At 36.6% G+C, this 25,047-nt stretch overlaps 1 protein-coding gene across 1 annotated transcript; it reads right to left on the bottom strand.

Annotated features, from left to right (window-relative positions):
* Positions 1-1,491: 1,491 nt before the first annotated feature.
* On the bottom strand, positions 1,492-24,814 carry LOC307157406 (membrane-spanning 4-domains subfamily A member 4A-like). Its single transcript, XM_079869337.1, has 8 exons — positions 24,669-24,814; positions 23,207-23,402; positions 22,647-22,757; positions 22,490-22,549; positions 3,116-3,265; positions 2,652-2,765; positions 2,359-2,439; positions 1,492-2,134 (listed from the first exon to the last, which is right to left on the bottom strand). Exons 2-8 carry the CDS (start codon positions 23,375-23,377, stop codon positions 2,057-2,059), a joined length of 765 nt encoding a protein of 254 aa, XP_079725463.1. The 5' UTR covers positions 23,378-23,402; positions 24,669-24,814; the 3' UTR covers positions 1,492-2,056.
* Between the last annotated feature and the right edge of the window lie 233 nt (positions 24,815-25,047).

The following is a 25,047-nucleotide window of genomic DNA, read 5'->3' as shown; positions in this document are numbered from 1 at the left end:
CTCATTAGTCACGTGATTTTCACGTTAACAACACAAGCCTCGAATCGCGGCTTCATCTGGCACGCCCATTTTTTTCTCGACACAAGCTTCGACGCCTTGGTTCAAATGTCACATCACTACCCGTGACCGATATCCTTGTCAACCTGAGTTCACCTGTGACAGACGCATTTGGGTATAAATTCAATAAATATTATTCCTGTCTATAGAAATCTGATGTAAACCTATGAGAATCTATCAATATTTCTCCAAATCTGCACATTTTTGAGCTAAAAGCCCTGAGGGACATTGTTTTGTCAAGCGCTGTCATGACAACAGCACAGGAGTTTTTTTCTGGATGGGAGTTGATGACACTCATAATTCATATTAAAGGTATGGACTCATTTTTTCATTACATAACTCCTGACACAAATTAAGACATAACTGTCACTATAAGTTTCTCAGAATACAACAGTGGTCAAATACTGAAACTTGAGTCTTATATCTTTTTAATGATGTATAGTTTGTCGAGGTAATAACATTAAATCTGATAGTAACTTTGACCTGTTTAAACAAAAAAACGCTTCAGTGCGCCGGGGTGCACTGGCAAAGGTTAACAGGTTAAAATGCCCTAAAATCTTCCTCGCAATAGCCAGTGTTTCTGTGATGCAACGCTGATAAAGCAGACCCTCATATATGAGCTGAAGAGTGTGCGTGATGAACCACCATACCATCCATTGCTTTTTTTCACATTTCTTGCATTGTGCCGCAAAATGACATGGACCCATTGCTTGTCTGTTTCCCAAGTGTGCTATCTGTCCCTCGATCTGTTTTAAAGTTAAAAGCCACCCAGCCTTCGCTATTCCGCTGGGTTTTTGTTGTTTTGAGGTGCCGTATCAAACTGGTAGTGGACGCAGCATTGTTGAAACTGCTCGCATTGATATTGCAAGTGGCTGTTGCACAGCTTTCACATTCCAACTGAAAATAATTCCACACTGCAGATATTTATCCGCGTATTCCTGCCACTTGCACGATGGCTACTGTAAAATAAAGAAAATACCTTGATCGGCCATGATAATTTAAGATCGGCATGGGACATCCCTAATATCTATATTTATATCGGTTTACAATTTTTAAAGAAAAAAGGAAGGCTATTTTGTGACATGACACAATCCATCACCCTTGTTTTAATCAAGTTTTAATGATAAATATGTATACATCCTGCCAGGCCGTTGTTGTAAATAAGAATTCTTTCTTAAGTCTCTTGCCTGGTTAAATACTCGACTCGACGCCTGTGAAGAGACGACTAAACACTGGCGATATGATACACCCTAAATTAATACATGATTAACTAACTGTATTTTTCTATGTACATTCGTAAAATGCACTTTCTGTAAAGCTGCTTTGAAACAATATGCATTGTGAAAAGTGCTATACAAATAAATTTGAATTGAATTAAATAAAGGTGAAAGGGAACACACACAAAAAGACACGAATAAGCCATTTTTTCTTTCTGTATACTTTATTCTTACAGTTTATACTGTATTAAGCAATTAGTTGTTCAAAACAATCTATCCAGTTTCACTGATGATTAGGTAAAGTTCTTCACTTAAAACGTAAGAACTCATGAAATAGTATCTAGTCTTGAATAGTTATTATTTACTAAGTGTGTAACGATACATGTATTCATCCTGAACAGTCACAGTTCGGTGCATGCAGTCAGATGACAAATACAGTCAGTCACAGATGATCCACACTCCAATTCAGAAGAAGGGGTAATGCAACGCTGTTTACTTAGCAATAATTAGTAATAAAAGTTGACAGTTTATGAATTGGACCCTAAAACTAAAGTGTGGACATTTTTCCTATTGTATCGAAATTCTACCAAACCCCAAAATTGAGGTACGAACCGAACCATGACTTCTGTGTACTGTTACACCCCTGTTGTTTACACATTTGTGACTTATAAATTCTGTAATTATTTTTTCTTTTCTATAATGTTCTCTTTTTAATGAAAGACATTAGAGATGGGAAATCACTGGAAAAACCCTTGTGTCCCACCTCAACTCTGTTTCAATATTTATACTTTAAATTCACTGTATTGTGGAGGAATTTCTGCAGGAAGGTGATGCATGGCAGGGTTGCTGACCACAGATATCTAAAAGAAAAAAGTATATATTAGCTATATGATCTGCTTCCTTGCTTACAGATCATTATTGATGCTATTAAACAATTAATGCACCTATTACATCCACACACTTCAAGATCACATATAGTGACACTAAATTCAAATAATACATTTGCTTTGTGGAACTGTTTTTTGTTTTTTTTTACCGTTTTACTCAAAGTCTAATTTTTACTGGGGTTACAAGCTTCTCTTACCCCTGAGTTGTTAAGATCACGGAAGTGATTGTGCCCAAAACAACAGGGTTGTTGAGTTAACACTTGTGGAACAAACGGCACCTTTGGAAAAATGCACACAACTTGTTTTATGTCTTCTTACATGCAAAGACACTGGCAGACAGTTTCAGTATTTCAGGATTATAGACATCAATGTACTTCAAATGGAAAAGTAAAAGACTGAAATCCTTCTGAAATGTCCTGGTGTGGAAACTTAAGCATTCATTTGGATATCTTAGTCATTTTGCAACTGAAAGATTTGGCGCATCACTCACCTGTGGAGAACAGCAGGAGGTGGCTTTACAGGCAAATGCTGACAGAGAGATGGAGATGATAAACTGAAGGAAGGCGAATATCAATGATACACCACCGATTCCCCAGAAGAGAGTCTGAGAGAGAATTCAACATTAGTACAAATAATAATGACAAAATAATTGATGATTAGCACTCACATCAGTACACAGGCTGTTTAGAAGTTCAGAATCTATCATCCTTGAGGTTCATATAGTAATACAACATATTTATAGGTCAAACTGGACTGAGTTTAAAATGAATGTATAATGCCTTCTTGCATTGTAAATGATCAGTAATAGCAAGAGATCTATAAACTACTTCTGAAATGTTTGTAAAAAGACTAGATAAATGAGAGCAGATTAAGGCTTGACTTGACAACTTTACTGAGCAGAGTGATTTTATTGTAATTACTAAATAAATGTGAAAATAAAAGTTGGTAACATACCTTATACTTGTCCTCCTTAGTATAATAACAATCATAATAATTGTCGCAGTAAGTGTTGAATGGCCCTAGAGTCAAATCCAATGGAATTATGATAAAGGAAATGCCTGCAGTTATAGCACTGAAAATGTTCATTCCAAGTGAACCTTTCACCTATAGGTAGAAAAAAAAAACATAAAATAGATTAATAAATTAACTATAACTTTAACTTGTTAGTGTAGATGGAAAGGTATATGGAGTGTGATAAAAATAAAAAAACATAAAATATACCCACAAGCATCATTTATCAGGGTCTAAGCACCAATGTCTCATGTGGATGATTAAGGGATATGATTGAAATGTATCTATTTAAGAAATAATGTTTTTTACAATATAGTCCAGTCAATCTTCATTAGCTATGGTTCCATCCACAAAGTATTATGTGCATTTTGGGATATCACCAAAAAAAAATGCTGGAAATGCCAAGATGCACATAAATTCTAAAAATGTGTATAAAAACGTATGCGCTCAATTGAGTTGGACCAGTCCACCCAAAAAGATTCATATTTTATTTTCAACTTTACTGATCCTTCAGTTATGTTCAGTTTAGGTTATGTTCAGTTATCTTCAGTTATTTCCCTCAAGGTTCAATACTGGGACCACTTCTTTTTTCTATTTGTGTTAATAATTTACCATTAATTCTCAAAAGTTGTCGGGTTCAACTTTATGCTGATGATACTGTTATGCTTCAAATTCTATATATTCTATATATGCTTCATATCTCTTCAGTCTGATTTTAATATGTTACAAGATTGGCTTTTGGCAACAACAAAAAAAAGTTGTGTTATGATTTTTGGTTCTAGACAGAAACTTAAATTGTATCACGTAAATAAGGTACTCCTTATTGCATAAAGTTGATACTATATTGAATATCACGGGGTATGGCTTGATTCTGATTTTTTTTTTCAAATCTCACATTAACTATATTTTACACAAAGTTAACATTGGAATTAGTATGTTACATCGATTTCGGAATTGTTTTTCATATAGTGTTCATAAGAAATTTGTTTCTCAATTAATACTTCCGTACTTTGATTATTGTGATGTGGTTTATGAAACTGTATCAAAATCAGATCTTGCCCCGCTTAATATAGCATTTCATAGACTTTGTACAGTGATGAGTAAAAAAAAAAGAACATCCCAAAACAAATCTACAATGTACGATGGTGGTCACACTCCAATGGTCATTTTTGCATGGCTTCAATTTATATTTAAATGTATTAATTTCAACTATCTCAGTTACCTACAACAATACCTTGTACCTTTTTCTTTAAATTACCAAGTAAAGCATTCTGTCCATACTTATTTTCTGAATCCTCGTGCAAAAAACTACGGAAGCCCTGAACCGCAAGGTGAAAAAACGTATTTCCAACTTATTTCAACATATCTCGTTATTTCGACACAAATATCTCGTTATTTCAAAATAATAGGTCATTATTTTGACATAATGTCTCATTATTTTGACATAATATCTCATTATTTTGACATAAATATCTCGTTATTTTGACATAACTTGTTATTTCGACATCATAAGGGGACATTCTAATATGCATTAAGCCACATTTAGCGTTCTTATAATGTTTTTCAATGGGAGGAAAATGCTTAACGTGAAATTAAACGCGTTGCGTTCATATTCTGGACTCATCTGATTTTTTTGTAGTATACTTTATGATTTTAGTATCATAATGATTAATAAATGCACACACAATTATCCGTGAACTTGATAAATGTTGCAGATATGTTTTAGGCTACTATCCACAAATAAATTGCTTTCAACTTATGTGTGCAAAATTCAGAATTCAACGAATGTGCAGCAATTTGTACAAATAGAGACATTTTTGTGAATAAAATGTTTTATTTTGTATTAGTGATCATAATTTGCGCATGCAACAAAGATGTACATGTTTAATGACGTCTTTTCTGAGTCGATCTCATTTGAGTGTATTCGGCAATGCTTAACGTGTAATTAAACGCTTAATTAAATGATTAAATAATCATCAGATTATATTGTACAAATATACTTTATTATTATGATTTTTACTGTGTTTGGTCTGTTAATAACACTGTCCGTCTCTTTATGTTAAGGTTTGTATTCATTTCGATATGCCACTAGATGGCGGAATTTAAGAACGCATTGTAGTTATGTTGTGTTGACCCACTGTTATGCACTTTTACAAGCTGGACCCTTCTGTTTTCATAACATTGGATATTCTACTCATACTTTTCTAAAATGTTGCATAATGGCAATTAACTTATTTAGCAATTCCACATAGTTGTGCTAGTTTTGTTGTCAGTATTGCTCTTTCCGCCAGCTTTTTAGTTTATCTATTAGATTTGGTTTATTTGTTAACTTTACACAACTCATTTAATCGCCTATAGATATAGATATTCATGTGCTTGGCCATTATTAGCCAGATCAGACTTGGCTTGCACTGCCTTAGCCTACCACTACTGCGGCTATTATTATTATTAATAATAATAATAATTTCACTGTTATTGTTGTTGCTGCTGCTGTATGGTCTGTGCTAAGAGTATACTATTATGAAACTTACTGCAGAATAGATAGAAGAGTTGTTGCCCATAGGACATTTGTACATCGGCCAGATTTGATCGCATCACAACAGGAACAGGAAGGTCAAAGCTGGCGGGAGCAAACGCAGAAAACAGTGGGCACAGATCATCGCAGTCATGGCGGAGGAGGATGATGACTTGTATGACTTGCTTCGCAATCGTGGAATGCCAGAGGACATGTTAAAGCGTATGATTGAGCAAAAGGTGATTTAAACATGCATATTTATTAATATGTTCATATTTTGAATCCAGTTACCTAGGGGTTAAACGGATCGTTGATCCGGTTCGCCGCGCATATGATTCGAGTTTAACCACAATAGAGTGAAAGGTTATCATTTGCACGTGGTTTGTCTTGCTAGTTTACACATTCAATAGATTTTAAAACATTCCAGTGCTGGAAGAGGCAAATGAGAATTTATTTCGGTACTCGGCGTCGCACACTGTTATCTGTGGTCACAGCAGCACACACAGAGAGAGAGGCGCATTTCAGACTCCGAATCGATTCCTCTTTCGCGTCCCCACTTCGTGCACTTCGATGGACATATTATACACACACAGTCAAAATAATGAAGTATTCTCGTAAACACAATCGGTTATGTCTTAAGTGAACGAGTTGAGAAAGAAATCGCATGTGTATCATCATTATACATCCGTGCATGAAGTCTTAAAGTGACAGCAGCCTATAAATACATGCTGTTGTCTGTCATTAAAGGAGAACTCCAGTCAATTTTAACATTGAGCTAATTTTTTTGTACATTTGGAGTGTTGTCAATACAGAGAACAACGACAAAAATCGGTGTCGATTGTCGATCATAGGACTAAACCTATGCGCGTGAACTCGACAATCGATTACTGTGGACTTCGACCGAAAACAGGATGTAAATACAGGTATTTGCGCTGGCTGAATTAACATCATTTTTTTATATATTTCTTTCACATCTACTGCAGTCGGAATCACTCACATGACCTGTGCACTTGTAATGACACATCAAGGATGTTAAGAGGCTAAAAGCAGGTTTAAAACTTGCCCCATTGAAGTCAACAGGGTGCAAATTTTAAAACGAGGATAACACGGTGTAGGCAACACCGATTTTTGTCGTTGTTCTGTGTACTTGACAGCACTCCAAATGTACAAAAAAATGAGCTCAATGTTAAAATTGACCGGAGTTCTCCTTTAATGTTAATCAAACTACAAAACACAGCTTTTACAAAGATTAATTTATAAAGTTTATACAGTAAACAGTGTTATTTTTCATTTAATTATTACATTTTTGTTGGCCTACCTGACATGAATACTACAGTTAGACCTTACTTTATTTGTAAATGTTAGATTGTATTTATCTATGCTTGTAATTGCTGTTTGTTCTTTTTACTGTCTGTTCACTTGCCTTTAATATTGCTTTAACTTTATTAGTTAGGCTTGTAGTTTTTGCAGTGGTATTGGAGTAGGTTACTTAAAGTGAGCTTTAAGTGATAAATGGAAAGCAAAGTTAACCCCCAGCCCAAATTGTTTGTTTTTTTTGTTTGTTTTTTGCTGATCCGAAAAATGATCCAATCCATGACTCAAAAACCGTAATATGATCCAAACCTTGAGTTCTCTTGATCCAATGAATCACTACCGCATATATTCTATTTGAAATGAATAACTTATTTTAGTAATTATATTGGTAATTCATTTTAGTAAAACAGGACATTGCAAATGGTGTGGAAAGGGAAGCATGGTTCTTCTCTCTTGGTTCACACAATCTGCTCAGAGTCCAGATTGAGAAACTATTGTTTCAAGCTCAACATGTCAACTGTGGTTATTTTCTGTGCAAGCTGTATTTAGTTGTTTGGGGGTTTTATGGCTGTTGGTCGGTTTGAAACGGGCGTGCTAATGTTAGTGTGCATGTTTTGTTTGTAGAAGGACTCTTTGAATATCCTCTATTTTTCCTTTAGTCGATCAAGCTCAAGGCTGTAATACGAACTGGAACATGAGAGTTCTATAGGAAAAATAGTGGCTTCAAAGCGTGACTGTGGTCATTTGGGATTTGGAATCATTGTGGGTTAAACTAGTTACTGCTTCGTCACGGGACTATTGTTCCATTCCGCTCCATCCCTGCAAATGGAACAATTGACTCTATGATACAAAGCATTGGAGGTACTCTATGGGTCACAGTACAGTGAAAACTAATTCCGAGTTCACACTGCACGATTTTCAAAGTAGTCGGGTCACTTTTCTTTTCACACTGCGTGACTATCTGGGGTAACATTCAGTTGCTGCTGTGTTCACACTGAACGATGGATCGGCGACAGGAGGTTTCACACTACATGACTTTACAAAAGAAAGAATCACCGACAACTTCTGGATGGTCCACAAACTACGTTTCACAACCAAACACATGTGAGAAGTGAGAAGGAAATCGTGTCTCACTAGGAGTGGATAGCGAGACTGTTACAGAGTGTGTCCCAGCACTTCAGCCTGAGTATGGAAAAGAAGAATGGGAGGCAGTAGGTAGAATTTTACTAAAAGGATACCAGGATCATGGATTCTTCCCAGTGAAACTGCCGTTGACCTTTACCGTGTGTTTCCTTCATGGGTAGAACAAAGTGACACCAGACATGCTGATTGAATCTTTTGCGAGTTATGTACAGATGGTACCCAACCAGAATGCCTATTACCGCCGCGCCAGCCGCCGCGGCGAAATCACCGCGGCGAAAATAAACCAGCCGCATTTCAAAGTCGTTCCCGAAATGACCGCCAGGTGGCGCAAAGGGACATTGTGCAAAACAGCAGCAATAGCCGTATTTTAAAATGTAAGTGGGTTAAATATAAAACCCTAAGCCTGATAGGCATATTTTTCATATATATAAATAGGCCTATTAGGCTACAACAGAATAGAACCAAAGATAGAATCAATTTTAGAACTGAAAAAATAGAATCAAAAGTTAAAAATAGAGACGATATTAGGAGCAATGACGCTGAATATTTTTACTATTCTATTGAGGAATTAGATAAATGAAGAGCTCTCGTGAGCGATACAATTGCATAGTAATTTATAGTGATTTCAAAAGCAGTCCTTAAAAAAAATACATGGAGTAGTGTGGTATAATTTTTCAGAGATTACGCGGAACGGGTTTTAGTTAAGATCCTGGTTTCAATGCCCTTAATGTATAGGCTAGGCTACTGCTTTAAAAAAATGTCACAACGCGTTTCGAGATTGTTTTGAATTAAACATTGAAGTTTAAAATGTAGTGTTTTGGCACACCAGGCCGAGTGGCGTTACGCATCGTTCAAAAATCAAGTTTTATTCTGACATGTTGAATTGGCGTTAGAATTTTTTTTTTAGATTTATTAGATTTAGATTTTAGATTTCGTTAGATTTATTTTTCTCATAACAGCTAAAATAACTTAATATATGCCTTGTCTTAATATGACCTACTTAATATAGGCAATAGGCATATACTAGCCTATATAATAGCCTAAATTAGCAAAACTTGGCCACTAAATATTTAATTTTCAATTATTTTAATTATCACAATTAAAGTTTTAATTTTATTAAATTGAACAAGCGCAACAATTAGCATTTAATCAAATATTCTAAAAGATGTATTATTAATAATAATGTTATTTCAACATAATATTTCGTTTTTTCGACATAATATGTGTGCGTGCAACAAGCAAGATGTGTATTTGTAAATCCGGTGATGCGTGCATTGATTTTTATCAATAAACTAGTGTTTTCTGACAGTGTCGACTGCAAAGATGAAGTTGACGATCGCCATATTTGTAGTGAACGCACCTAGAGAGAAATGCACATAAAGACATAATCAGAGAGTAGCCTTTTTCTTTTCGTTTTGAATTATTTCGTTTGAAGACATTTCAAGCTTTGTGTATTTGATGTATTTATCATGTCTGTGTGAGGCATACGCTGAGTTTCGTTAAGTTAGGAGGATGAGATGCGCTCCAGCTGACGTGCAACGCAAGTGACCGCGCGGCGCCTCCATGATTAGTGTCTGTTATATTTGCTTCTCTTACTTATTAAATACAGGCAATTGGTTGATGAAAAATTTATTCAAATTAAGATACAATTTATAGAAAACGAAATTCACTTTAAATAAAGGTTTTCTACTAAACAAAATTTAATGAAGTGGTCAAAATCATGTCTGACCCACTCCATATCCATCTCTCGATATAATGCATCCTATCTTACTCGTGCTGTTCACTTTTCATATTCAACATAGATGGAAAAAAATAACATTATAATATTTTAACAAATATGATACTAAATGAGATTATTTAATGGCTACAACAGTATAGTAGGCCTATAGACTCTATTTGTACAAATTGCTGCACATTAATTTAATTAAATAAAACCTTGTAACGAATTCACACTGTATGGTAGACTGTGTACAGTTGAGACACCTTAAATAACTTGCGTTCGCAGCAAGCACAAGTTGTGATTTTTTTGTGTCAGCTGGGAAGGAAATATATACCAGACCTCTTGGAACTTTAATTGAATACATAGCGTTGGTGAAGCATACTGAAATTACATCCCTACAAATTTATTAGGCCCTACTGAAAATAAATGTATCGAATTTAAGCAAAGTAGCCTAAATATTAAGACTGTAAGCCCTTTGCTTTTTACTTAGCCTATAAAGGACTCTTGTAGCCGAATTTGTGTTAATTTAATTTGTAGAGGATTTTTTTAACTCAAACATTAACACTGAAATAAATTAAACTAAACTATTGTAATTTTTTTGGCACACGACGACGAGTGGCGCTATGCATTGTTCCAAAGCCAGGTTTTTTTCTGGCATGTTGAATTAGTGTTCGACAAACGCGGCGGCGCGTTCATTTGAATGAAGACACACTGGAACGTTAGGCCATGTCGCAACGAGTGAATCGTGGCCGAGTGGTTGAACTTACGTTACGATCATTTAGATGACACGGTTTCGAATCCCGAACTAACTTGGACTACTGATATTTTTATATTAGCCTATTAATGCATTTTATAGTCTATTGTTGATGCAGAGAGATTTGTCTAGTTCTAAAACATAGTTTTTTGCTTATAGCCTATTTACAAAATAAAATCACCATGCATTTCCATTTTACAATAAGCAACAAATAGCCTATTATACAATGACTTTACTTCTGTAACCTATAATGATTCCAATCGTAATTTCAAAAGCAGTTCTGTTAATATATATATATATAAATATATATATATATATATATATATATATATATATATATATGACTTTTAAACGACAAACAATAAAATCAGAACCAGTATTTGCGTTCATGGTTCCAGTGGCAGTAATGCATCCACGGCTTTTCAAAATGTCACAAAGCGTTTTGAGATTGTTTTGAATGAAATATTGAAGTTTATAATGAAGTGTTTTGGCAAACCACGACGAGTGGCAAACTCTTTGTTTTGTTTTGCAAACTCAGCTAGCCTGTGGGGGGTTTGGAGAAGGCAATAGTTGCTTTATCGTGGGGGTGCAGGACAGAGGTGTTAATGTTCCGTCTTTCATATGGAGAGTGTCGGAGCCAGCCTGATGAGCAGGCAAAGGCAAAATTATTTTAAGGATTAATCTCAAAATCTCCAAAAGTCCATAGCCTATGTACAGTAGGCCCTATATCTTATTAAATTATATATTGTAGTTTTATTGATTGTATTTAAAGGTTTTCCACACACAATTTCAATTTAGCAGATACAGAGCTCTTTAATTCGCGACCCACCTCGTTTTATTGTAAGGTGAATTCAGCAAGGCAAGTTGTAGGCTATCTTTGAAGGAACAAAAGCTATTTGTTACAGTTTTTTCTTTCGTGATTTGTGTGGATGACACACAGCGACATATACAGTATTATCAGCTGTATGGTGTTTTTTTACGCTGAAATGCTTAATTTCGAGAAAGACCCGCCGCGCGCAGTGAGGGAGACCAAACTTACTAAAAAAATATCCAGAGCGAGAGAGACAAAGAAAAACGCCTGTTCTTAATTTATGTTGCTTTGAACTTTTTTCGTTTTGTACCGTTTTAATTTTTTAATTTAGCTGCAATTTCTTTGACAATAGAAATTTAAAATGTTGCAAGAATAAGATTGTGTTTCTTATTTTGCATCACAAAGGGAATAAACTCTATCGATGCAACCCTGTTTAAATAAATAAACTGTTCCGACACTTTATTCATACCTTGAAATGTGCGATGGGTTTTCAAACTTAATTCATTTTCTTTTTCTTTTACATTTTCATTGTTTATTTTTTAATTGAAAGCAATACTGTATTGAAAGTATTTTTCTGATTTGTTCGATCTGTTTTGAAAAATGTCTTCCGTTGCTATGGCCGGGTATCACTGTCAGTCATCTCAATCTCGTGAATGATTTACACACAAATTTCTTTTTAGCAGATTAAAGACGAGCTTCATCATCTTAATTTTCTGGTGCAATCGGCTGACAGTCTTCCTCATCAGATGTGTCGTCTTTGCAGCGGCTCAACTGGAATGTAGCAAATTCATGTTGTAAATTGATAATTAAACAAGATGATTGACTTTAATAAACAGTTGCATATTTAAGCATCAAGAATGGAAAAACACAAACACTGTCGGCTACACTGAGATTCGATCTCAGATCGTTTGAAGCTCCGAGAGACTATTGTTAATGCATTGACCACAGAGCTATCGTCTGAATAGCCTAGGTCTACTATTTTCTCTGTTTTAAAAGTTTGTTATATTCTTTTTTTATTTGCTTATGTTTTTTAACATTAGCAATTTACTGTCTCGAAATTATGTGTCGAAAAAATTATAAAAAAAAGTGTTTTTACAAGACCTTGTGCTGTTTATTTATTATTATTATTATTATTATTATTATGCAGATGTTAATTCAGCCATTCTGTTGGATAAAAATTGTCCCTAATGTAAAATGGAAATTAATGGTAATTTTATTTTATAAATATAAAATATTTAATATAGGCTATAGGAGAAAAAAAACAATATGGTGTAGCAATATTTTAGAACTATCAAATCTCTCTGCATTAATAATAAAAAAGTAGCCCATGTTTGTTCGGGATTAGAACCCGTGTCATCTGAATTATTGAAACGTAAGTTATAGCCTACCACTCGGCCACGAATTTGTTTTGTTTTAATTTGTTTGAAATGTATTTTTACATATTTTGCTTTCGTTAATGTTAACCAATTCTGTTGTAGCATAATAGGCCTATATTTTTTCCCTAAAAGTTTGTTTTATTCTCTGCTTTGTTTGTTTATATTTTTACATATTCAATCAGTCTCATTTTTGTTCAAATAATGAAAAACGGTTGTTTTTTTACAAGATCTTGCGCCATGTTTTTTTTTTTTTTTTTTTAAATAAACAGATAGGAAATTTACCTTTTAAAATGCCGCAGTTGCTGCTGTTTTGCCCTGTCACTTGCGGCACCCGGTATAGCCTAGTCATTTCGCGAACGACTTTGAAATTCGACTGGTTTATTTTTGCTGCGGCAGTAATAGGCATTGTGGTTGATTATTTATTAAAGAATTCAATTGATACAACATGTAAGCCTATTTAATTCTGAATATAACAAAGAATGCTTAAACCGACTAACATCGGTTAGTAACTGCAAGTCCTGAAAATGTTTTAATTTTACGGTAAATTATTTTAATTTATTTCACTGTTATGTTTCAGTTAATAAATCTACAAACACATTAAAATAACACAAAGTAAATGACAAGTAACCTATTGACATAACCTTTCTAAATTATAGAAAAACTGGGCACACAAAGTTAACGTGTGTCTACTTTGTTTAAATTGAATGAATTTGAATTCGTTTAACCACAATATTTATCTTGAATTTATCTGTGACCTCAGCTCAGATTACTGCCGCGGCAGATTACGTCATAAAGAGAATAAACTGACACTTTTCAAAGTCTGTGATTACAGCGCCACTCAGCGGTAAAAGGCAGCAAATACACATCCCAATTTTGTAAAAGTCTCATTCTGGTTGGGCACCATCTGTACTATAGTATTGTTGCCAATTGTACAATTGAATGGTACTGCATGCTAAATGAGCCATTGAATATTATGACAAATATTTGCCACTATGCACTGTAAAGCCCCTTTCACACATCACGTTGATCCCAGGAAATTCCCATAAAATTGCTAGAGTGCCTTCTGTGTGAACGTAAACGCGTCCTAGGATTGATGCCGGGATCGGTCCCGGGATGGGAAGTACTGGAAGGTACTCTGTGTGAACAAAACCGTAATCAATGTCGTAGTGATGACGCTGAAGCTGAGATCGTTCGCCAGCTGTGGAACGGTACTTCATGCGCTAGTTTATGATTGAATCAGGAAAAAAGATGCACACGCGTGGTTTCTCGAGAGAGAAACTGCAACTCATTAGCAAACTTAAGACGCTGCTGAGACATTACATCACATCGATGTCACGTGTCTTTACGGGATGTGTGTGAACGCACGTACAGATTCCGGAAAATCACTGGCAGTGTGAATGAACCAAAATCAAAATGATCCCGGGTCAAATCCCGGGACACATTGTCCGTGTATTTTCCAGAATCTCTGTGTGAAAAGGGCTTAATTGATCTGTTTTATACATTCTGTTTTATTCAAGGTTTGTCACGCCATTTGAGAGAGACATCATCAGCTCTGTGCTGAAAGGAAGAGAGTATGACTGTAGAGGCTAATCTTGTTAAAACTTTCTTTAGCCCTTTTGAGGTTAGCGGAGGAGTCTCTCCCGATTCACATGTCCACAAAGCACGCACGGAGATGCAGTCATAATGTCACCGGGTGATTAAAGAAAAAAAAAAAGAAATGAGCGGCAGGTGTGGAGGGGGAGGAGCTAGAGCGCTGATTGGGGAACATGCTCCCAAAGTTGAGTATAAAAGGCCATTTTGAAGAGAGAGGAGAGGGGAGAGGAGGACACGACGAGAGAGGACATGTGAGGCACGTGAGCGGCCGCGGAGGTAGGCTGAGAGACAGAAGACTTCGGCTGGATTGCGGGTGCAAGCCTTAGCTGCACCGTGAGTCTGTTGAATTGCAGTTTTATTGTGGAAATGAGCACGAGTGAAATCTTACAGTGTGTGGTGGATATGTGAGTGTGGGAATTGTTTCTGCTGTTCACTCGCAGTCACAGCTGTGCATTAACCTCTCCTTTATCTGAGCCTTGTGAAGTTACAGCTGCATTGGGGAAATACCATTATCCTCCACTCACTGTCTGAGGCTAGTGAAGAGCCTGCTAATGCTGGAAGAGCCTGCTAATGCTGGAAGAGCCAGCTAATGCTGTGAGTTACACGTATCTATTCCTCTCTCTGTCTGAGTCCAGTGAAGAGCCGGCTAATGCTGTGAGTTATACGTATTCTCCACTCTCTGTCTGAGGCTAGTGAAGAGCCTGCTAATGCTGTGAGTTACACGTATCTATTCCTCTCTCTGCCTGAGTCCAGTGAAGAGCCGGCTAATGCTGTGCTGAGATACGCGAAGAGAACGCTGAAGAAGAGAATGCGGAAGCTGTGAATTATGTTCATTCCTCTCTCTGTCCGAAGGTGCTGAGATACGCGAAGAGCTCGCTGAAGAGAACGCGGAAGCTGTGAATTGTTCATTCCTCTCTGTCTGAAGGTGCTGAGAAACGCGAAGAGAACGCTGAAGAGAACGCGGAAGCTGTGAATTGTTCATTCCTCTCTCTGTCTGAAGGTGCTGAGATACATGAAGAGAATGCTGAAGAGACTTTTTAAGCAACTTTTTATTTATTTAATAAAGAACATTTATTTTTAATTCTGTGTCTGTCTCCATGTCCACGGCCAGCTCCTCAGGGGCGGCACTCAAGTGAAGGGGTGGGCGGCCCGCTGGCGCTCCACACCGACCTGTGACAATAACAAAAGCCGCGGTTTATTGAACATAATCTCCGGTTTACTTTCAATCCAAAAAGAATTTAACTTCCAAGAAAACAAAAAACAAAATATTGCTGTGAGCATCGATACCATAGCACACGATTGAAGAAAACTGTTGCTCTCCACACTCTAACCTGTCTACCAGCAATTCTAATACACATTTAAGACCTGCACATTCGCGCCGTAATGACGTATCAAGGAGGAGGAGCAAGTCTATTCACGTGAACAGGTTAGTCCAGATATGAAACAAAATAAAAATATAAAATAAGTAAATTAAACAAATCAATTTTGGTAGTACACAAATTCTAAATATGGCTCCTACAATGACAGGGATGACCTACTCGACATGCTTTCCAGAATGGGTGGGCACGCTGTTCCTGATGGAGATGCCATAAAGGACACCATCGTACAGACTGCGCACAAACAACTAATACAGGAGCCAGTGTATGCTCTTGAAATGATGACTGCAAGTGCTCAGTGTACTTTAAAAAGTCTGCTTCCAACAGTGTCTGCAGATAGTGTTTCACAGGTGAGTATACGTTACATCTTGGAAGCATCAGAGTTTCAGAAGACAACAGATCATGGTCTATTCCTGTTAGAGGCTTGACAAAGAACTGGGGCTATGGTTAGTGTTTTATAGTGCTGGATAATGACTGTGCTGATTGGGAACAGGTGCGAGTGATTAGTAATCTGGAGAAAGTGAGTGCAGGTGCACCAAAGAGGATCCTGGGTATTGTAGTGTATGACAGAGCCAGGGAGAACCAGGGAAACTGTGACACATACACTGTTCATTTGTGTATTCTGGGAAAACCGTATAGGACATTTTCAGTTCTGAAAACCATACATTGTCATACATTTCTTTTTGTTGGCCTTACACATTTAAGTGTTACCTAAATATGAGTCCCAGAAGTTCATGTTACAGTCTCACTAGTGTTTTAATAAGGTCTGTTGAATATAAGTTTTAAAATTAATTTTAACCAGAAATAGAAATGGCCTACCAGCAATACTATTTTATCTTGTGTTATATGACCTTATGTCAGTAAGTCTTGCTACACATTCTCATTTCCTGTAACTACATTTGCATTTTACAATATCATGTCAAATGTTGTAAAATATGGCTACATACTTTAGATTTAAATCACAGGCTCCATTCTCAAATACAACTGAAAATCCTATAAAAATTACTCTTTATTATTAATTTATAAATTAAATAAATAGAATGTATTATAATTATAATTTATTAACTTATAAGATTACACTACATGTCTTTCCATCCAAAGATATTGTAAAGACAGATCACAACACACGTAGTATCTCTTGCCTAAGACTAAAGTACAGGGCTCTGCCACTCTCAGCATCATCTGGGACATTGAGATGAAGTTCATCCATTATCAGACAACAAAGTTAAAAAATGGTGCGTCTGTGTTACGCACATCAGCAGGGTGTGGGTTTTGAACATCAGCAGGGTCACACCTAAAGATATGATCTGCTGACACGTAAAGATGAGGAGCCATATACATTATGGCCAGTCCTCCATGCGGAGCAGTAATATTACGTTGTGTTCGTATGCGAACTTATGCTTCCAACCCGATCTTCTAACCTCAGCTCGAGAGCTGACGTTCCAACCACGCAAGTTTGCGCTGCAGTTTGCGAATGTTCGTTTGAACTATGGTTTTGGGAAACGTCAAATCGTTGAATACTAGTGACGGAACTTGCGATGTTAGTTGGCTAACGGTGCTTCTTGGAAACGCACCCCTGGTTGAAATAGTCTTGGCTATTGGATCCGCAGTGCCTACCTCGCACAGCCCGCTTGCAGGTATGTAGTGTGGCTAACCAAACAAGACTATTTACAAAAACATGAACTCGATAGCAGTTCTGACTTTTTTTTTTCTTTGACGCAGATAGGGATTTTCATATGTTGCTTCACAGATTAATTGTATCATTGAGCTGGCGAAGAGAAATAACTATTATATATTAAATATTATATTAAATCACTAAATATTAAACCTCTTTAGTTAAACACAAACAATTAATTTTATTCAATTTACGTATTCAGTTTCTCTTCCACTCTGAAAGCGAGGACGAAAACTGATGTGTTTCGTAGGAATTAAAAAAAAGGTTTGTAGCCTATTTGTTCCAAACGTTTGATATCAACAAGTTCTTTCTGATTTGTCAAATGAGTTAAAATTTTTTTTTTTTTTTTTTATTGTTTGTTGATAATATATATCAGATTCTATCATTATTTATTCAAAATTATTAATAGGCCAATAGGTTACAAAAATGTTAATCATATTTTGTTACATTCATAAAAAATTCAATGCTGTTGTAATCAGTAGTCAATAATTTAACAATTGGTGGCTAATTAAACAAATTCTTAAGAATTTGCTTACCTTTATGTTTTTTTTCCCAGGTGGCCTAAAGTTCCTACTTAACGGGTCCCAGAAAGAATTCTGTTAAAGTTTATAGCCCACTGGGTAAGACCCTATCGGTTCACACTGCAATAATTGAAGACCGCCGCAGCAGAACATACCGCGACATACAGTGCAATACAATTGGGTATGCAGCTAACACACGACGTAACAGTTACGTAATGTATTCGTACAACCAAGAACATTCCAGATACGTAATAAATTGGTAATTGTGACTTAGCCTACTGGCAACGTAACTGCAACGTCATGTGCCCGTAATTTCATTACCATCAAATTACCAACTCACAACGTCATCAGTTATAAGGTTATATAAGGTTATAAGCAAGGCCTGCTCTATCTATTCATAATGTTTTGGTAATTTTCATGACGTAACTGCAACATTACATGCCTGTAATTGTATTACCATCATTTAGCCTACACATTCTTTATATAGCCTCTGATGATTGCAGCATTTGCTAACTAAAATGTGTAACTGACCGTTCGCAAAACCCCGCCCTCGAACGGTCCTCGTCCAATCCTAGCTCAGCAACTGTAACTAAGGAGAAGGACCCCCGTCAAACATTGCGATTTCAGCAAGATGGTGAAACGATGCGCCTATGGCACCTGCAAGTCTGACACCAGGTACCCCAAAAGTTTAGAGGGAGGGGTCGTTTTTTTGCCTTTCCAAAGCCCAAGACCCAAGCAAGGAAGATGCCGACAATGGATTAAGCAGTGTGGGAGACCTCACTCACAGCTAAATGCCTCGAAGATTAATAAGCATACATATGTCTGCTCTAAGGTAAGTAAAGCTAGCGAGCTAACTTAGCATATCAGTTATCAATAAGTAGTTTAAGTACTCTTACTCTTAAAACACTTTGCAGTTTTAATGATGTCCTGTATTAACAAAATGAAGGAGTATGGTTTTTATGTTTCCACTGTTCGATCACGCCCGTGCCTCTCTCTCTCTGACACACACACACACACACACACACATACACACACACACATTCCAGCATTGCAATCTTGGCATCGCAGCCTGTCCGTTATGCTGCGTTCACACCAAACGCGAATAGAGCGTCAAATTCGCGTATATCGTGTCTAGTTCGACGCTTGAACATTTTGAATCCATTCGCGCGTCCAAAGCGAATAGGACGCGAGCGAGCGAGTGCAGTATGAAATGTTTAAAGACACGTAGAACATATACATGAGCAATACATTTTGAACATATCCCTCCACTGCATATTGCAGCCCATTCTGTCTTGCCCTGGAGGATATGTATGCTGCATTACTCCAAAACCAATCACTTATACAAATAGGTATGGAGCTCAACCGAGCCATGGCTGTGTCTGGTTCTCAATTGTTTGACGGGCGTAGTAATAATAACTAGGGGGCGTGGCTTTTGCGAACGGTCAATTAAACATCCCAATAGAGAAGTACTCTTAAGATAAAAATAGTTTTTTTTCATCAAGTAAGACGATTATAATTAGCTCTTTATACTATATATATGTTTTTACATTCTACTCTATGGTGAAGTGACTGTTTTTTTTTATATATTTGGGTCTTACAGGGTTAAAGCCTTGTTCTTTCAAATCAAATTTTTACCCTTAAATAGATTTGGGAGTTTTTTTGTATTTCCTAGTTCAGGAACAGACACAGTTTCTATGTGATGATATCTAGGTGAAAGAGGCTCTATGTTATGGGATTTATCTGACCTTGGTGACGTGAGACAGCTAGCAGACAGTTGGTTAAGCCAGTCTGTCTGCTTCCTGACCTGAGCTCCAGTTCGTGTTTGAGCTCTAAGACTATGAGCCAAATTACTAGAGAGAAGAGCAGCACCATCCCAGGAGGGATGAATACCATCTCTTTTCAACAGGTCAGGTCTGCCCCAAAAACGTATCCAATTGTCTATAAACCCTATATTATTTTGCGGGCACCACTTTGACAGCCAGCCATTGAGTGAGCACAGTCTACTAACTATCTCATCACTCCTGCGAACAGGAAGGGGGCCAGAGCAAATTACAGTGCCTGACATCGTACTTGCAAGTTCACACACCTCTTTAATGTTAATTTTAGTGATCTCCGACTGGCGAAGTCGAACATCATTAGTGCCGACGTGAATAATAATCTTAGAGAATTTATGATTAGCATTAGCCAGCACTTTTAAATTTGCTTTAATGTCAGGCACTCTGGCTCCCGGCAAACATGTGACTATGATGGCTGGTGTCTCTATTTTCATGTTCCGTGTAATAGAACCGCCAATAACTAGGGCACATTCAACAGGATTCTCAGTGGATTCACTAAGTGGAGAGAATCTCTTTAAATGTTGTTATTGGAACGGAAGGGCGGTGTTTTGTCCCGCGACTACAGCGTCTCACCGTCACCCAGTTGCCCTGCTGCACGGGCTCTACAGCCGGAACCGAACAATGTACAGAGTTCACTAAGCTAGTCGCATCCAACTAGCAGTATCTAAAGCCCTTGTACTCTTACAATTAAACTTGATTAAAGTTTGGATGAGTGTCTCTAGTTCTGAAATCTTCTCCGTCAGCCTAATTATCTTCCCTGCATTTATCACATTTAAATCCCTCATTGCAACAGAAACAAACAAAACAAAAACTCTTCTAGCACGTGTATTTACCTGTGTCAGCTGTGTTTTCGATGCCTCGAGAGAAAAGAAAGTGCAGAGCGCGAAAGCACCAGAGTGACTGAAGGATTGCCGTAAAGCAGTATCTCTGGTCGTACGATGTGTATGACGTCATTGACACTTTAAAAGACTTTTTAAAGCAAATAAGTGACTCTAAAAAATCTAACACCCAGCAATGTGTAATTTCTTTGCATCTCCTTTCGAATACAATATTCAAATTACTAGACAAAAAATTATATCCTGAGAAAAGTGGATTTTGATGGGTATACTGCCATAGACCTCCATTCATTCTGCACTCGTCCTGTGAGCGCCCTCATATGGAATCAAAGTGGAACTGCAACCATTTCAGAAGCCGGAAGTGTACTGAGAGTGAAACTTCTCGCCTTATTAGACATTCTCTGATTAAAGCTAGCGAAGTCAGATCAATGTGACAGACAAAATTAGATAATATCAGATATCTGGTTGATGAGTACGATATATTTAGCAATATAAACAACAAGGAATGATAGTAAATAGAGATTCAAAACGGAAAGCAATGCGTAACAGCTTACAGACGCAAACCACACAGCAGCAAGACATGCACATATGATTTACACGTGTATATGTATGTATGTATGTATTTTTTTCTTTTTTACAATTGTATTTTCTGATCAGTATATTTAGTTGTGTATTTATTATTTTCTATTCTGATAACTAGGTGGTGTAATGTTTTCATTATTGTTTGTTTTTGTTTAAATTAATTGTAATTTTGTTTTGTTTTTGTTATGTTCTGATTATGTAAATGTTGTTTGCTAGGACCCCCTCGAAAACGAGATGGTACATCGAAAGGGGTTAATCCTAATAACAATAAAGAAGAATTATAGCCCCTCCTATAGGTGCCACTATGACACAGTTTGGTGTGAATTCTCAGAATGTCATGTAGTCTATTGCCCAGTTTCACAGACAAGGCTTAAGTCTAGTCCCAGACTAAAATGCATGTTTGAGCTGTTTTAACTGTAAGCAACTTGCCATTATTTTGTCTCAAGGTGCACATCAGTAATGCATTTTAAGGCACAAAATCTACTTAAATGTCCTAATTGAACTAAAGCCTAATCCTGGCTTTAATCTAAGACCTGTCTGTGAAACCAGGCCTATGTCTATTAAATTTCATTAAGTTTGGAGATAAGGATAAATTTGTGAAAAATGAACATTGCCAGACAGTATAATTCACTTATATTGTCATGTTTCGATAAATAAAAATTTAGTGAAGATTGGACCAACATCCTAGGAGTTTGAAAATGTTTTATTCCCTCAGAAAATTTAAATAATTTTTATTGCGCCACCTAGTGTTAGACAGATGTGTATCTATGCACCTGAGTAGATGCGGACACTTGAGACCTTCCTGACTGTCACGATCCTGGTGGGGTGCCTTTTGTTTTGTATGGATTTTTCTCTTGAAATGTCTCTGTTCCCATTTGTTTCTGTGTTTAGTTCCTGTTTCCCTTGTTGCCTTGTTTGTTGTTACCATAGTTATCCTGATTAGTTTCTGGTTGTTCCCAGGTGTGTCTTGTTTGCCATTCACGTCTTGTGTTTCTCATCTATTTTGGCTTTTGCACAGAAAAAAAAATGGGATAAAACTATACACTTTGACATAAGTACATACAAAACACAAGGCACATCGATGGGATCATGACACTGACAAGTTTGGGGTCTCTATGAATTACGGTCACTGATGCCTATACACTTTTTTGGCAGAAAATTAAGGAAGATGAAATCAGTACAGAAAATTACTATGAACACAATAGGGTTCCAGTACCTCTGGTGCTTAAACCCTGAATAATAACAAGTGTTATGTACTGTACATACCAAACAGGGTGAATTCGGTTTGTTTTCTGCAGAAATGCAGAGTGAGCCTGCGATGATGTACTGAGAGCAGAGAGAAAGACAAAAATCAAGGCTTCTGCTGGAATATGTGACTTGTGTTATAAAAGACACAACACTTAATTGTATAACTGTTTCTTACGATGAGAGATCCCCAGTAAGGAATACCACTAAAGACAAAGATGGATTCTGCATGAATTGAAGACACGATTCCCAACAGGAAAGTCAACAGACCAATCATTATCTGGACAGTCTGTGAAGGACAAGAGAGTCTTTTATGAAGTAAAACAATATTACATTTGGGGGAACAATATAAAATGTAGAAAATACATTTATAACAGCTGTAGTATGGACTTATGGTTTTTCTACAAAAATATCTAGGTACTCTCATTGCATGAAATCACATACTGATTTGCGGACTAGCAAAATCTATTCATTACTTCACATTTTTTGTTAGTTTGCAACTCCTAAAACATTCTTCTCTCTGACTGATACACTATAATTTTTTTTATGATTTTACACTGTAAATGATAAACCTTGTCTTCTATTGCTGTCTTTCCTACATTACCAAGGCATTGTCATTCTTCAATAAAAAAATGCTTTGTTCATGTGTGTACAACTCCTTTTTAGAATTTATGTAATTTCCTTACCTCACACATATACACAAAAATCAATTATTTGGGTTTATGAACAATTTCTCACCCCAAGGGTTTTTGGTTGGCCTTTCAGAAAAGGCTGAAGTCCATGAAGAGGTGAAACTCCAGCTAGCTGTTGTCCATAAACAGGCACAGGAACATTTGTCCCAGTTTGTGTTGGTGGTTGAAACTGGATGACCAGCGTTGAGGAGGTCACGGGTATGACAGTGTGAGACATTCTTCTTTCTGAATCTGAAATTGACCTGTACAAAATCATAGTAAATCAAGACTAGATTATAAAATAGATTTTCTATAAACAAAATTTCCAGTTTATTTATTAAAATATTATATATTCATAATAATGTAAGACAAAAAAGAACCTCAGACCATGCTGAGTGTCGTCCACATATTATATATTTTTCAGAGGTCAGGTATGCATCTTTTACTCTTTATTTCTGAGCATTTGATGTTTTGTATTGACCATCTTTGAATTGATTGGTAATCGGCATGATACATTTACCTGATTATTAATACCTGACTTACTTGAAATTATTAACTCTAGTAGATTACGTTGTATCCATTGTTACCGCAAATCTGCATCAGGTTAGTAACGGACTTAAATCCAGTTTTGAGTGGACCATAGGGCACACCAACTGAGATTTCAGAGATCCGGCTAACACTTGGCACTAATTCAAGTGTACTTAGACTGTAAAGGCTAATAAAGCGAATTTCTGTTTAGGATAACAAATTGTTGCTCGACCAACCTAAATAGGGTGAGTCTTACCTCTGTTTAATGTAATGTTACTCTAGATGGGAAACCATGGCATGACCAAACCAAAGTTACTATCAGAGAAAGTAAGGTTGGTTGGCTTATATCTGTAGTAGTGGTCATGACGTCTGACAGAGGAGTGTATACAGATATAAGGGGTCTAAATAAAATACTTTTAGAGAGAGCAAGCATGGGAGTGGCCCTCGTGGGATCCACATTAAACGGCAACATTGGTATCCAAATGAACAAGTAAAGAGTTAAATAGATTAATCAAGTCAGATAAGTGTTTTATTTTTAAACTTTAATTGGAATTAAACTACTTTGCCACACTGAAAAGTGTGTATCCAATACCTGCTCTACTGATTACTGCTGTTGGGTCATTTGGCTGGGCCTTGCAATATTTATTATTATAAATATAGTCTTCATGTTGTTGAAACACTTTTGAATGCAATTGTGTCAATAGTAGTTATTTCCATTGGTTAAATGATTGGCATCAACTAGAATTAGACTGTAATAACAGAGAATGTACTATATAACAAACAGCTCATGTTTAAATTGATCCACATCATTTACATTTAAGGCATATAGCAGAAGCTCTTTTCCAAAGACACTACAAAAGTGCCCTACCAACCAATATAGAAGAAATTCATTTATTAATAAAATGAATACACAATAAATAAAATGCAGATATAATGCAAAGAAAAGCATCTGTATAACGATAGTCAGATAGTAAGTGTAAGTATATAATTTGTTGTTTTACCGGAAAGAAGTCTTCTCTTCAGTTGGTTTACCGCACTTTGCTCTGTTGTTCAGTTCACTCTCCTGAGATAACCCTATGCAAGTAAGATGTCATAAAAGTAACTGCTGATACTGTTTCCCAGAATGAAAGGGGAAGCAGGTGGAGCTCAGGTGGTTATGAGGGGTGGTAAAGCTGGCCATATTAGTCATAGTGGTGTGACAGCCTATCAGTACCTGATTCCTGTCTATTAAAAGACTGCGATTATGCTACCTGGGTGTGCATCATTGCAAGGTTTTTTTTTTTTTTTTTTTTTGCATCATTGCTAGCTCCGCCCCTTGGTGTATGTTTTTAGCTGTCTCGCTAATGATGGTGTTATGTGCATTGTAGCGTTTATACGCCC

The sequence above is a fragment of the Squalius cephalus genome (assembly GCF_949319135.1).
Source record: "Squalius cephalus genome assembly, chromosome: 4".
NCBI lineage: Eukaryota > Metazoa > Chordata > Actinopteri > Cypriniformes > Leuciscidae > Squalius > Squalius cephalus.
Note: the sequence above shows the minus strand (reverse complement) of the source record. Positions and strands in the feature narration are given on the sequence as shown.